Raw genomic sequence first — 15,735 nt, forward strand, 5'->3', positions numbered from 1 at the left:
CTCTGCCCTGGAGGGAGAGGTGAACTTTTTGGCCTGAGGGCCAGATTGGGTGTGAAAATTGTATGGAGAGCTGGATAGGGAAGGCTGGGAGAGGCTGTGCCTGCCCAAGCAGCCAGGCATGGCCCAGCCCTCAATCCCACCCAACCCCCAACCACCTCCCCAGAACCTCCGCACCCTATCCAATCGCCCCTGCTCCTTGACCCCAATTATCTTCCCCCTCCCCTGCTTCCTGACCCCTGACTGCATTGCCTGGAGCCAACGTCCCACTTTTATCATTATACAAATCGGTCTGAATCAGGTCAGCAAGCACTCAGGCCCCCCAGTCCTAGGAGGGGGTGGCCCTCTAAGGCCCTCTGTGACTTTGGTCTAAACCCTCTCATTTGGCAGTGTGGCTTCAATGGCTCAAGCCCCACACCCTCATCACAAAGTCTTCAGTGCAGGACAGCAGCGAGCCCCAGTCCAGCAACTGCAAGCTCAGGTTTGCAGTGAAGCGTTGACACGTAAGTGCACGTCAGGAAATAGTAAGTCCACAAAGCCTGGACGCTCAGACCCACATTGACAATGCAGCGCACATGTGCTCTACTAGGGCCACTAACTGCCACCAGACCAGGAGCCACAGCATCTGAGATGAAGCACGCAAGAGGAACACACCCATGGAGAACAAAGCAGAGAAGACCACCAAAAAGGCAGCTACTGCTAGAAAAAGATCCAAAGAGTTGCTGGGGGCAGGAAGGAGAAATACGTCAATTCCTTTGTAACTCACTCCCTTGTAATAAACAGAATGAACGAATGAAAAATACCACTCTCACGGCTATACATATTTTTGTCTCCTGCTGATATGTTGGCAAAGAACCACCATAGCCTCTCTGCACCTGGGCAGAAGACAGAGTAGGGCAGTTGCTTGCAGAAGGATAGGATAAAGGCCAAGAAGCCATTGATTTACTTTCATATTTTAAAAAATGTTCTTTCCTAACCTAGTGAACCATAGTATTACGCCGCACTTGGCTGGGAATGTGTTCCTGGAAGATACCTTAAGTATATTGGGCATGTATCAGTGTCCATCTTGGATGAACAGCAGAGGTGGGAAGCGGGCTAGTCTGGCTCCATCCTTCTCAAGGCATTATTTGCTAATACTCTACACTTGCTGCAATCTAGTCAATTGCAAAGAGAAAACTGATTCTGCTGAAGTATTCTTCCAGGGCTCAGTGGCAGGGATGATTTAGCAAAGCCTACCAGAGGCAGGCAAATACACCCCACACTCACGTGAATCTAGTTATGGATTTTTTTTTAACTCAAGAGCCCCCTGCAGCACACTGCTGCTAAAATATTTATCTTCATTAAAAACATGGGTCTCCAAATCCCTGGTTTAGTCAGCTTCAACATTTTACTGTAGTCTAACAAATACTCAACGTATACTTTGCATACCTTGTGCATTCAGTAGACTCTGCATTGTCCTCCATGCAGGTTAGTTTAAGATCAAGTCACTCCTCCCTGACTCTGTTTAGGGGCTGATGTAATTTTTAGGAGATGGGAACACCAAGATATTTCCAAACATTTGTTATAAGCTGTTTTAGTGGCCAGTTTAATATGATGCCAGACTCTGCACCCACAACCGAGCCACATATTGCAGATAGAGTTTTAGCCATTCATAAACCTGGGTGTACCCTCATCAGTGTAACAATTTCATTATTTCAGACTTCCAGAAAATCATCTTTCCCATTTTTTTTTAATACACTTGAACTTCCATGCTCCAAGTGTCCCTAATCTGGGGACACACATGGTGCGGAGGAGGAAGAGGCTCTGGGTGCTGCCACTCCCCCTACCTCCCCACTGGGGGGGGATGGCAGTGCAACAACACTCTCCCTCTGAAGCTTTTTCCCACCACTCCTAGAGCAGCAGAGCATGGTGCCTGAGAATCCCAGGGGATGCAGAGCCAGATAAAGGCAACACCCCTATATCCCACATGTCCAAGCCAACACTCTCCCAGGCTTGGCAAAATCTTCAATCTGGCACACCGGGGTTGCTGCATTAAAGAGGTTCAAGTGCATTAGAACCCAAATACATATTTTAGCAATGTCAGAAGTAAGATAAAATACACGCATTAGTCTCCTGAGACAAAAAGAAAATGTTGAGCACACACTGTATCCCTAATCTGTAGCAAACTAACAACGCCCAGAAAAACGCTCAGGCGGTTACAAGCATTTAACTTCAGTTTTGGCCACTCAAGTTTTACAAACCCTTGGAAGCTCTTTTTGACTATTCCTGTCTTGGCGTTCTTACCCATTGCACATTACTTTCACGGTCCGTACTTTTAATCTGGCTGTGCTGTGTAATATATATAAAAGTGAACGATCAAAGTCTTCTTTGAACTACGATGTCAATTACTGTGAAGTAGTCATGTGTGCTTGACTCATGATATTAGAGAAAATGTGCCATGTCTCTGAGGTAAAACATTCCCGTGGGTGTGTGCGTGCATGGTACATTACATAAGTAATTTTTTCAGCATGCATCTCTTTCTGCATGAGTCTGAGGCAGAAAAGGTGCTGAGTCCTAGAAATTCCCACTGATTTCAAGTGGAATTTGCAGGTACTCCACAGCTCTGGGAATCAGCCCTCTAGTAAGATGAGGGCCTGAAACATAAGCCCATTTGTCACAGGCCTGGTGTGAGGCCTGAGACCTGGACTACAATGGTCAGGGCTTTGGTAAGATAAAGCAAAGTGAAGTTGTGAGCACGTGGTTGGCCCTGCTGACAGCACTTGGCACAAACAGGGCTGATATCACAGTAATACTCACACCTAATTGGTACTAGACACAGGCTGGACGCACGTTCCGGAGGGGTCGTAACAGAACACCTCATGAAGAAACATCTTGGAACAAAAATACTCCCCGCAACTAACAGGCAGTTCAGGACAGGGTCTAACCTGACAGCATGATAGACAGTGATCAAACCCCCACGTACAAAGTAAGGGATGGTAAGAAGGTAGTGTCAGAGGGAACCCACCTGATACATCAGGAGTGATGTGTATCTTGTTTACTGTCCAACCTAGGGGGCAGGGCCAGATCCCATGTCGCTGAACTGAGTTGAGACCATTGTAACAAGCATACACGTGTTATCCCAACTGCAGACATCTGATCTGGGCAGGCTAGGACTGTGCTTTGTTTACAATAAACCTGGCCTGGTGCCTTCAATCTCTATCTGATTTTATTGTCTTTTGGGGGGGGGGGGCGGGTTTCACTCACAGTCTGCTGTGGTGGCTACTTGCACAACCGAACGCAACACACAGAGGGGCCACACACTCAACTGAACGACTATCATCACTGATGGAGCAGGAGACCTTCACTTCTGACTGCCACAAACCCCTATATTCCTGCAGCAGCATAAATCTCACCATGCCTTCAGACAGTTGACAAAGAGGTGTAGTATTCATTTGCAGTTTTCATTGGCAACCCCCTTCCCCATCCCTCTGAACAAAGCCAACAAATACTTGGACCGCTCAGCTTTAAAAAAAGAGAAGAGCGGAGACCAAGTCTTTAAAAACCCAAACGTATGCCAGCTCTGAAAGAAAACTTCATGGGCACTTGTGCGTGATTGCAAGACTAGAGAACAAATTGCAGCTCAGCATGACTGCTCTTCTCTAAATATTGATGCTTGAAGGATGGCATGAAAGAAATCTTCACATACAGTGAAACTACTGCTAAAACCTGCAGGAGATAAATTTATCATAATGGGAACTTCTGCAGAATCTGAAACCTTCCACCTTTAGAGATATGTTATCTACCTTCACTGTGCTAGGAAGACAAGACAGCATACTGCTCAAGTCTTCACCTATCTCATCAAAACCAATTAATAAAATCTTTTCAGAAAAAATCCTCTCAGCCAGCTAAAGCAGATTCACAGTGAGGAGAAGGAATCAAGTCACATGTCCAAAAATTAAGGGTGGCTTCACACCCTTCCCCCCAATATTTAAAAACTAGTACATGGCTTTTCTTTTTTTTTTTTTTTTTTTAATGCCTGCTTTCTGAGATTTTGCCATTAAGGGGAAGCTGCCAGCTCTCAAATTTGTGTGAAATCATCTCAGGATCAAAGTGCAACCTTGAAACATACACAGAAATGCAGGTGTCTCTATTCTCTGCTCAGCGGAAACTTCACATTCTGTTTGTGACAGATAAAGGCTAATCAGTCACTGGATTGGAAGATGGTTATTGCTGATGAAGCAGTGATCATGACCTGATTACATTCAACATAGGCAAACAGTGGACAGTCACAACTAGTGATATACTGTATACATGTATTTGATGTTTCAAAAAGGCCAGTTTCCCCATGTATAAAGGGAAATTATTAGCTAAACTAACTGGGAGAAAAATTTAGTCTAAAAATGTGAATGAAAATTGGGAGCTCTTTAAGAAGGGTTTATTACATGGCCAAAAAGCCCAACTTCACAATCAAGAAGTGGGACAGCAATGGCTGAAACCACATCCTCGTTCAATGTCAAAGTGAAGAGAGCAATTAGAAATTAAAAAGTGATATAAAAAAGAAAAATAGCAGGTGATATAAATTAGAAGTTATGAAGTGTAGAAAATTGATGAGAGGCTAAAGCTATCTAGAGAAAACCCATTGCTGGTAAACCAAGGATAAGAAGAATGGGAGGCAGTTTTAAGTATATTAGGGAAGAAAGAAATCCTAGAAATGATATAGTCCCATTACTAGGTGGAATTGTTAATGATGCAGAAAAGGCAGCCATGTTCAATAAATATTTCATTCTATTTTTAGAAAGACAATTTGCTTGTATCATATGAGGATGGTGAAGTAGTTTCTCCCGTGTATTAGTAAACAAGGAGGATGTTAATCAGCATTTATTAGGTATTAACATTGTAAAATCAAGCTGGGATCACTTCTACCCAAGAGTCCTAAAAGAGTTGTCTGAGGAGAATTCTGTCCCACTTTTTTGATTTGTAATATATCTTGGAATATTGGGGATATTCCAGAAGTATGAAAAAGAGGACTAATGTTGCACCAATATTTTAAAAGGGCAAGCAGTATGAACTGGATAGCTATAAACTATATTCCTCTGCCCCATCCACCACCTTTCACTCCCATTTTCAAATGCCTAGGAAGAGAGATGACTTTTGTAAACAGTCCTGATGGTCATTAGGTATGAGATATGTAAGACCAAAGGGGTAAGCAAATTCCAAAGCCATAGGCCCCTCACAGAGAATATCCTGCCAGCAACTTCCTCTTGCTTATACTAACAGGGCTGCAGCTCAGTGTCTTTGCTGACCTCGGCATTGGCAATACAGCGTCAGGAAAGAGGCACTCTTTTAAGCAGGTAGGTACCAAGCCATTTAGGTTTTAAAGTTCAAAACCCCATTTCAACTTCATCTAGAAATCCACCGGCAGCCAGTACAGAATATGACATGGGCAGCAGGACACACTAGCCAGCTAAGTACCTTCTGTTGTGCCCTTCTGTTGTTAGTGTGCTAGCTACAACTGCCCAAGCTGGAAATTACACTTGCAGTTCTGGTGTAAATATACCCTAAACTCTGAATGTTGCAGGACAAATCTAGCTACTCAGGAGATTTACAACCTATGTTTTGGGAGTAGCTTCTATTTAACACATTCTCAATCAATTTCAGACATGTTTTAAGAGAACAAGACCCAGAGCCTCAAAGGAAAGCAGGCATCCAATTCCCTTGGAAATCAACAGCCAGGAGACAATGTTGAAATCAGTGGACATTAGGTACCTAGATACCTTTGAATATCTGCCCAGCGTCTCAGCCTGGCAACAGCATAATAAAGTGGACTATTACTGGGCTAAGCAGCCATTCTTTGGCATGAAGTCAGAGAGGAATTTACATCTTGGCAGACTGGCTCTTGCCTCACCTCCAGCTGGAGAGGATTCTTAAAGAGAAATGCTTTAAGAAGGGAGAACAGAGAACACAAATCACCTATCTCCTCATCTCAGTGCATGGTACCAACAACATTTGAAAGACAAAACTAGTATAACTGAAATGGGAAGGGATCCTGTCTGAAAGATCCAGCCAGATTGCTGTCCGCAGGTGGGGAGAAAACCCTTTTTGCTCCTCATTCACTTAGCGTGTTAAGTTAGGCATTAGTTGCTTTTTAGTTTTATCTCTTTGTAACCAATTCTGAATGTTATGCCTTATTACTTGAAATAACTTAAAATCTCTCTCTCTAAAGTAGACTAGTGTGTGTTTTGACTGATGCAAGATAACAGGATGTGGGTATCGTTGTCTATTAACAAAATGATGGAATTTCTATGAGCTTCTATTGCACAGAAGGAATGGGCTGGCCAGTAGAAGATACACATTTCTGGGGACACCACTGGTACTGGGAATTTGCTGGTGTTGCTCTTGAGTATAATCCAGTTGTGGCTGGCTAGAAGCACACATATAATTCAGATGGGAGTGAGTTCTAAGGCTAGAAGTTGTGTGTAAGCAGGCCAGCAGTGGCGGTTCTCACAGCAAAGCCATGTAAATGCACCCCAGTTGGAAAGTTGAAGGGACACAGCTCTCCAGCAATCCCAACCATACCATGGGGAGCATCACGGTATCAATGTTTGGTAATTGTTCCCTTGAATTCTAGAGGCATCCCAGATGGGAGGGACAGGAACCAGGAGGCCACAGCCCAGCTTTCTGCAGGGAGAAGGGTAACAGTGTGCATAGATGAGGAGGCAACAGGAGCTGTTCAGCACATCAGCTTTCCTGGTCAATGTTTGCAGTATTCATTTGCTGAGAAACTTGTTCACACCAGGCTATCCCCATTTCTCTCCCGACCCTCCACCCAGTTGTTATCCACAGAAACCTCTCACACCAGCAAGAAGAAAAGATTTGCTGCTGTCAACAGCAGTTGAGCATACTCATGGGCATGGGCTGCAGGAGACACGAACCGCATCTCACAGGACTAGGCCCACAGATTTTAAAACGGTGGAGTCTGGAAATTTCAAATGTTAAAAAGCATCTTTCAGCTCAGTCAGCTCCCACTAAACTGTTACTTGCTGAGGTTTTGGCATCTGAGATGCTGAGGTTTTGGCCCCAGGATAGGGTTTCCAGCAGAGATAACAAAGGATGTTTTTCACTCTGTTTTCAACTTGTTTTCCATAACCATCCTGTGAGAAGATTTTTTTGAGGCTATAATTTGGTACGTTGTTAAATCAGAGGCATGGATTGAAAAATCAGCCCCAGAGAATCAGAACTGATAGAATTATTAAAAAAATGGCATGTGCAGCAAGGTGATACCTGGTTACTGAGCTAACACAGAGTCTGCCCAGAGAAGAGTTAATGAATCTGCTCAAAGTCGCCGAAGAAGTCTAGAATTAGAGCCTGTCCCTTTCTCTCATATACCCCGACTACAACACTGTTCTTACAAACAAGATCTGGATTCAAATACTGTAAGATTCCATGTTCCATACAGGACTGCTGCTTAAGACAGGATGGCATCGTCTGGTCTGGAGGGTTACACAGAGCACCACTCAATCATAGCGCTCACTGTGTTTCCAGAAGAGTGTCTCCAAGTGCCTGCATTCTGTGTGTTGGAAAATGGGTTCCCCGTTGTCTTATTGGTGACTTACAAAGAAACAGGTTGCGATTTGTTCTTTTTTAATTTCTTTATGGAGTATATGCCTCAGAATTGATGGGTGGGATGTAAGGCTTTTATATTAGAAATAATTCTCTTGGACTTTCCGTTTTTATTGGTCATGTTGTTCCATGTCTCATCGTGGATCTCCTCTAGCAAAACGTGACATGGCCAAAACTGAACTTTTTATTTTTCCTCACAACTATCCTGTTCTCCCTTCAGTCTTTGTCACTATTAACACCATCTCCTATCTTCTTTTGTCCACTCCAGATCATAACTTTAAGGATCTTCTTCAACTTTTCCCTCTCCTTTGCCCTACATATCTGCCTCAATCCAAATCTTGCCTCTTCCTCCTTAAAATAAGAAGGATTCAGTCTTTTCCTTCTGTCTCCCTACAGCTAAAAATATCTTCCAGGGCTCCTTACCTTCCTTCCCTACCCAGACAGTTGTGTGTGAACTGCCATATTTTACACAGTCAGTCACCACAAATATCAGTTTTAATTTATGACATCATACACCCTCATCACAAGTAAGACAATGCTAAAGGTTCTACTACACCATCCAGCTTGAGAGAACTAGGCTCCCTCAGATGACCACCATGGAATGCATAGGAACAGGCTGTTAGCGTATGGGGTGCACAGTCAATTTTAGTTTAGAAATCCCTTCTTCCCTTGGGCACCATGGATGACGCTGCAGTCCTGCAAAAGAGAGGCTATGTGTTGGGAATCAATCTGGGAGAAGGGTCATATGCAAAAGTGAAATCTGCCTACTCCGATCGACTGAAATTCAATGTGGCCGTGAAGATCATCAACAAGAAAAAGGCACCTCATGATTTCCTGGAAAGATTTCTCCCCAGGGAAATAGAGATTTTGGCCAAAGTCAATCATTGCTCGATTATCAAGACCTATGAGATTTTTGAGACCTCTGATGGCAAAATCTACATTGTGATGGAGCTTGGAGTACAAGGAGACTTGCTGGAGTTCATCAAGAGCAGAGGGGCCATCTCTGAGGAGGTAGCTCGCAAGATGTTTCACCAGCTGTCTTCTGCCATCAAATACTGCCACGACTTGGACGTGGTCCACAGAGATTTGAAATGTGAGAACCTCCTTCTAGACAAAGACTTTAATGTCAAACTCTCAGACTTCGGCTTTTCCAGACGATTGACACGAGATGAGAATGGCAAGCTTATTCTCAGTAAAACCTTCTGCGGCTCTGCTGCATATGCAGCCCCTGAGGTGTTACAAGGTATTCCCTATGAGCCTAAGATTTATGACATATGGAGTCTGGGTGTCATTCTGTTCATAATGGTCTGTGGCTCGATGCCATATGACGACTCAAACATTGGCAAAATGCTGAAGATTCAGAAAGAACACAGAGTGCACTTTCCCAAGTCTAAAAGCTTGACAGTTGAGTGCAAAGATCTTATTTACCGCATGCTGCAACCGGACGTGGCTCGGAGACTGCACATAGAGGAAATTTTTAATCACAAGTGGATGCAGGCACCGAAACCCAGAGCTCCTTCGGGAGCTGTGTTTGTAAAAGAGGGAGAATGTTCTCAACATCTCAGAGAGCGAACGCCGGAGCACAAACAGGAACTGGAACCCACTCGGGAAGCTAAGCCTGAGCGACCAGATCACAAAACGGAGTTAAAAGTAGTGCCCAGATTGGAGGTGGTACCGGAAGCAGAGGGTGCTGTTCCCAAAGCAGAGCAAGCTGAAGTTAATGACCTTGCAGATCAAATGCAAAGAACAAGGATCAAATATAGTGATGATTAAAAGTAGCCAAGAGTATTATCTACCCCCCAAAAGGATTAATTAACAGGACTATGAAGACTCTGCAAAGGAATCAAAGCAGAAAAAGTCAAAATATGGATTCTTTTAGAGCTCTCTATTGGTAGCAGCATGGCTGAACAATGCACCAATAGGTCACTACATTCATAATAAAAGTATAAATGTAAAGAAAGGAGTTTTTCCCCTCCTGGTCATAGCTGGCTGTAGAATGGGATAGATGCTGCATGGCTTCTTTTGCTACATGTCCCCTGTCACTGTGAAGCAATTATGAGATCACTCATCCTTTTGAGGTTTGAGAACTCACTGATTTGTAGCCAGCCTCTGAAAGCCCATTCCCTGAAGCAGTGGAACTGAAAAAAAGCTGTCTCCTTCCATTCATCATCTCTTTGAGCTGGTTCTCAACACCAATTCCTTAAATCACCTGAAAATGTGCACTGTACTCGGAAAGACCTCATGCCAGTCAGCACTGCCAGTCCTGCCCACAGGTGGGAACGGAGGCTTAACGAGACCTACAGCCAACTAAAGACTACGGCGCTTCAACTGTGTTGATGTGGCTCTTCTGCAGGCAGCAGCAGAAAGGCACACTTTGACGCTGCCCTGCATCTCTCTATTCCAGCCACATGAGCCCTGCGGGGTACAGTTTTTGATGGTGCCCATCAAATCAGCTCTGTGGTTCAGGTCACAGAGGTAAAATACCCCCTGCACCTTCTGACAGAGGCTTGGATTTGTAAAGACAAACGTCCATCTGAATAGCTGTTCCTTACCAAGCTCTGGAATGGCCCCTAGCAGTCGTCTCTTTCCTCCTGCCTCTTTCTGTTCTGGGAGGCTCCCCTCCTGCAGTTTGTCCTATCAAGGAACATTAATTAAAACATTCCAGGTTAGTTTAGGGAAAAAAAACACAAGGTCAAAGTCTGCAATTTAAAAAACAATTATCCAGGAGGACTGAGGCCTCAAAAGTTGCTGGATCTATAGCTGCAGTCTCCCTCTCAATTCTCCCTCATATTGACAGCCCTGACTACGGCTCCTGAAGGCATGAGGTCTATAGACCCAGCCAAGGGCTTTTTATTGATTGATTTTTCATAATCCCCACGTTAATTTGGTCCTGAGCATCAGCTTCCTAATTGGAATTATTCAGCAGAGTATCCTGCTTCTGTGCCAAGCTGTTCCCAGGTGAGGCTTGTCCCACAACACCGACCTGCTTTGTTTGCATGTAAGGCTGCGCGAGCCGGCCTTCACGCGTCTCAAACTGACTGAATTCTAATTTCATGTGCCTTCGGGGAGGTTCCCTGGCAAAACAGGCTAACGCTCTGCTCTCGGCCCTGGGGACCAAGGTGCATGGCCTGATTAGGAGTCAGATGAGCCGGCTGTAGGTTTTTCTTCTCTACCCACCCGCCCTGAACCATGACTACATAGTATGAGCCTGTTTCCCCTTTCAAGAGGTCAGATGTAAGTGCACTATTGCGCTGCTGTGGTTTTATTAACATAGGCACTAGAGTGCCAAGCGTATAGTGAAGGGGCTGACATAGTCCATGAGCGCCGTCTCCTGAGTAAATCGATGCAAGTGAGACTTGTACAACCCTTGGCACTAGATCACGCCCTCATGTTCGTAAAACCAAAGGACTCCCCTAACCCTGAACAGGAGCATGGTGAGGAGGGGGACAAGGAGGAAGGCGAGGTAGAAACAGCGGGGCCGACAGCCACTGCAGGCCCCAGAGCAAAGCATCAGGAGAGCCCAGTGCTGTGTCCCCAGAAGGGGTGGGGCCGGGGCAGCCAGCCCTTGGCATCACCTGGACCACAGCATCCCCCCCGCCACTTCCCTCAGAGCCATAGGGAGCAGCGCTGCCGCAGCCTGTCAAAGGGGCCCAGAGCTCCAGCCACTGCCCAAGTAGCAGGGGTGGCAGCCAAAGCTCCAGGCCCCCTTGAAATGCTGGGCCCTGGGGCTGCTGCCCCTGTTGCCTCCCCCACCTCCATCAGCAGGCCTGGGTAGAAACACTGATGCCTTTTCAATGTCCAGAAAGGTACATTAGAGAGGGCAGTGATGTGCCCCCAGGCTCCAGCCCTTCCTTCCGTTACTCTCGCCAGCTCCTGTGGCTCTTGGATGGTTTTCTATTTCTCGACACACTGCAGAGGACTATGCAGGGTTAGCCAGGCCCAGCTCTCAGCTTGGAGCCCTGGCTCCTAAATACCATCATCCCTCACATTGGCAACTTCTCCCCCTGATAAAAGCAGCTCCCTCTGTGCCAAAAAACCCATGCTCATTATCAGATCTTCTCCCGTGTTCTTTAGCTTTCCCAAGGGATGAAGCCGATTGCTACCTAGATATTAAGGTAACACTTGCCTAGTGATTGACATCCTCTGAGAGCTCAAACAGATATTAAATTGTTTGCACAACATCCGTGTGCAGTAGCCAAGCAAACTTGCCTCCACTTTGCAGGTGGGTCAACAAAATACTCGCCCCACATCACTCAGCAGGCCAGTGATGAGATTCGAAATGTGGTTTGCCTGGCTTCTAGTCCCAAATACAAGACACGAGCACCTTCACCTCCACGGGCAGCCCATTGCAGCTCTTACCTGCAACTAGCTGCTTACCTGTGTGTTCACTGGCTCTCTACACATCTCCACTGGAATATGATTTAAATCTACTCCCACAGCCCCTTAGCAGTCATCAATTCAGGGAACCATAGCAGTGGTCTGACACTACACATGTACTTCATTTATTGTTCTTATATATACACCCAGGCCTCTAATTTCCACTCCAATTCATCCGGTGAAGTGAGTTTTACCCACAAAAGCTTATGCCCTAATAAATCTGTTAGTCTCGACTGTGCCACAGGGCTGCTCATCATTCAGGGAGTTGCTAAATCACGCCAGTTTAGTGGACGACTCTCGCTCTCCATTTCAGCTCTCTGGACATTGCTACAGCCACCAGCGAGCTTTGGGTCAGACAATGGGACCTCTGCCTGCCACTGTTTATTGGCTCTGGCTGCTGCCCCTTTACACGTCAGCCTTCCCTGTGCCCTTCCACGTACCACAAGCTCCTGAGTCAGGGGCTCTGCAGGTTTAGATGAGTGATTACAGTTAATGAACACAAGCAAAGCAGAGCAGCTGTTGAGGACCTTTTGGTGCTCACCGTCCTCTCCTAAGGGAGCTGAAACGCATAATATCGGTGGCACCCAGGAGCCCCTATTGATCAGTCAGTAAAGAAACGAAGGGGAATTACCTGTAACTGGAGTTTTCAGATGGTCTCTGCGCAATCACATACCTGGACATGTTGGCAGGTCCAATTCAGACAATGGGACCTTTTCACAGCAGTGGGTCACTTGACCCCCTCCCCACCGCCCACATCCCAGAATAGTGGGAGTGGAGTCCTCCCATGCCTTGATTGCTTCCCACCCTCACACCTCCAAAGTCAAGTTCTGTGTGGATTTAAAGGAAGAGGTAAAGAGGGTTGGGAGTACGGACATGCAGCCTCCAAGAGGTTCGGTTACCGGTAGGGCCAGGCTTGTACTACTGACCTAGCCTGTTATAAATAGGTCAGCCGGAGTGTGGAAAATCCACACTGCTGAGCGACAGCTGTGCTAACCAACCCACCCACATAGGCCGTCCTTGGTCTCCAACACAGCTACTGCCCCTTGGGGAGGTGGATTAGCTATAGCAATGGGAGACACTCGCCTGTCACAGTAGAAGCATCTTCACTGAAGTGCTATGCTGGTGCTGTATGGACAGACAAGAAGAAACAAAGGTTTCTTGGGGCAAGTGTCTGCTGCATAGTCCCACTCTTGGGCTAGTTTGGCACACAGTGCCCTGTAAATGGAAGGTGAGATTCGGAGCCCTTTTAAGGAGGGATTGAGATACAATGGCTGCTCAGTTTGGCATGAAGTAGATTTTAGCTCATGGTGCTTAGTAAATGTATGTTTAGAGCTCCAAGCAACAACCCTACAGATATCTACATTCATTCTTTCCCTCACATCCTCAGTCATGAAGATGGATACAGTTTCCCAAACCTGAGCCTTTTTTAAGGTGACAAATCTGTCTCAGTTTGAGGACTATTTGGAAGAAATTGATAAACCATAATAAGTCACAAGGACCAGATGGCATTCATCCAAAATTCTTAAAGAGCTCAAATGTAAAACCGCAGAACTACTAACTGTGGTTTGTAACCCATCCTTTAAATCAGCTTCTGTACCTCATGACTGGAGGATAGCTAACGTGATACTAATTTTTTAAAAGGGATCCAGCAGTGATCCTGGCAATTACAGACCAATAAATCTAACTTCAGGGCCAGGCAAACTAGTTGAAACTATAGTAAAGAACAGAATTTATAGACACAGATTAACATTTGCTGGGGGAAGGGTCAATGTGGTTTTCAGAAGGAAATCACATCGGACAATCTACTACAATTCTATGAGGAGATCAGCAAGCGTATAGACAAGAGCACTCCAGTGAATATAGCGTACTTAGATTTCCAGAAAACTTTTGACAAGGTCCCTCACCAACACTCTTGAGCAAAGTAAGCTGTTTTGAGATAAGAGGGAAAGTCCCTTCATGGGCTGGTAACTGGTTAAAATAAAAGAAACAAAAAGAGTAGGAATAAATAGTTTCCAGAATGGAGAAAAGTAACTAGTGATATCCCTTGGGATCTGTACTGGGACCAATCCTATTCAACATATTCATAAATGAACTGGAAAAAGGGGGTAAACAGTGACGTGGCAATACTTGCAGGTGACACAAAAACTGCTCAAGATAGTTAAGTCCAAAGCCAATTGTGAGGAGCTCCAAAAAGATCTCACAAAACTAGGAGACTGGGCAATAAAATGACAGATAAAATTTAATGTTGATAATAACTGCAAAGTAAAGCATATTGGAAAACACAATCCCAAATATGCATATGAATAACACAACGGGGACTAAATTAGCTGTTAGCACTCAAGAGTGAGATCTTGGAATCACTGTGAGTGGATATTTTCAGAGAACTTCTCCATGTGCAGCAGCAGTAAAAAGCAAACAGAATGTTGGGAATCATTAAGAAAGAGATAGATAATGAGTGAGAGAATATCTTACTGGCTCTATATAAAAAATCCATGGTACGCTCCCACACTGCATGCTAATGTGGTTGCCTCATCTCAAAAAGAGATATATTTCAACTGGCAAAGGTTCAGAAAAGGCCAACAGCAATAAATAGGGGTATGGAACAGCTGCCATACAAGGAGAGATTAATAAAAAACTGGGACTTTTCAACTCAGAAAAGAGACAACTATTGGGAGATATGATACAGGTCTATAAAATCACAACCGGTGTGCAGAAAGAGCAGATTTATTTACTCCCTTCCATAACACAAGATGTAGGGGTCACCAAATGAAATTAATAGGCAGCCGGTTTAAAACAAACCAAAGGAAGCATTTCTCCACACAACACACTGTCAGCCTGTGGAACTCCTTGCCAGACGATATGAAGACCAAGACTATAACAGGTTTCAAAAAAGAACTAGTTCATGGCTGTGAGCCAGGATGGACAGGGATAGTGTCTCTAGCTTCTGTTTGTCAGAGGCTGGGAATGGGTGACAAGGGCTGGATCACCTGTTCTGTTCATTCCCTCTGGGACACCTGGCATTGGCTATGGTCAGAAGACAGGATGCTGGGCTAGACAGACTTTTGGTCTGATCCATTCGGGCTATTGTTATGCTCTGCATAACCAACACATCTAAGCTATGCTACAAAGGTAGACATTGTGCTGGAGAGAGTGTGACATAATGCCTGGAATAGATGCCAGTTTACACTTTTCTCTGAGTGTCACCTCTGACTGCGGATGGGGTGCGTGGCCTGGTGACCCCCCCCCCCCCCACACACACACACTGTGACATATGGGGGTTGTCATTTTAGGAGACATGTGCCAGAGGACTCATTAGGGAAGAAGCAAAACATCAGGTATAATTTTTAAATATAGAAGATATTGTCCCCAACATGAGGTGAGAGAGAGAGAGTGTGTGTGTGTGTGTAATTTGGTGCTTCAAGAGACAATTCCCAAATAGGAGGGAAATTATGAAAATTGATTGGAGGAAAAAAAAACTGAAAAAAAAAAACAAATGAAAAAAGGAAAGTTACTTTCGTAAGATTTATGAGATGACCCAAAAGCAACAATTCCACAATCAAGAAACAGAACAACTTTGGCTAAAAGCACATCCTGATTCAATGGTAAAGTGAAGGTAGCAATTAGAAATATAAAAGCAATATATAACAGACGGGAAAAGAGCAAAATAATCATCAGTGTAACTTAGAAAGTTCAGAAAATGGGTATGGTAAGTTAAAGACATCAGGTTAAAAAATTCTATGGATGGCAAGGCTAGAGACAGTC

At 44.9% G+C, this 15,735-nt stretch overlaps 1 protein-coding gene across 1 annotated transcript; it reads left to right on the plus strand.

The window, feature by feature from the left end:
* The first annotated feature begins 8,274 nt into the window (after positions 1-8,274).
* Positions 8,275-9,369, plus strand: LOC142022664 (testis-specific serine/threonine-protein kinase 2-like). The gene has a single exon (XM_075012744.1). The coding sequence runs from the start codon at positions 8,275-8,277 to the stop codon at positions 9,367-9,369; it is 1,095 nt and encodes a 364-aa protein (XP_074868845.1).
* Positions 9,370-15,735: the final 6,366 nt, after the last annotated feature.

Source organism: Carettochelys insculpta, chromosome 18, assembly GCF_033958435.1.
Source record: "Carettochelys insculpta isolate YL-2023 chromosome 18, ASM3395843v1, whole genome shotgun sequence".
Taxonomy (NCBI): domain Eukaryota; kingdom Metazoa; phylum Chordata; order Testudines; family Carettochelyidae; genus Carettochelys; species Carettochelys insculpta.

Coding starts and splice junctions, on each gene's coding strand:
- LOC142022664 (XM_075012744.1), top strand. CDS start 8,275: ATGGATGACGCTGCAGTCCTGCAAAAGAGAGGCTATGTGTTGGGAATC.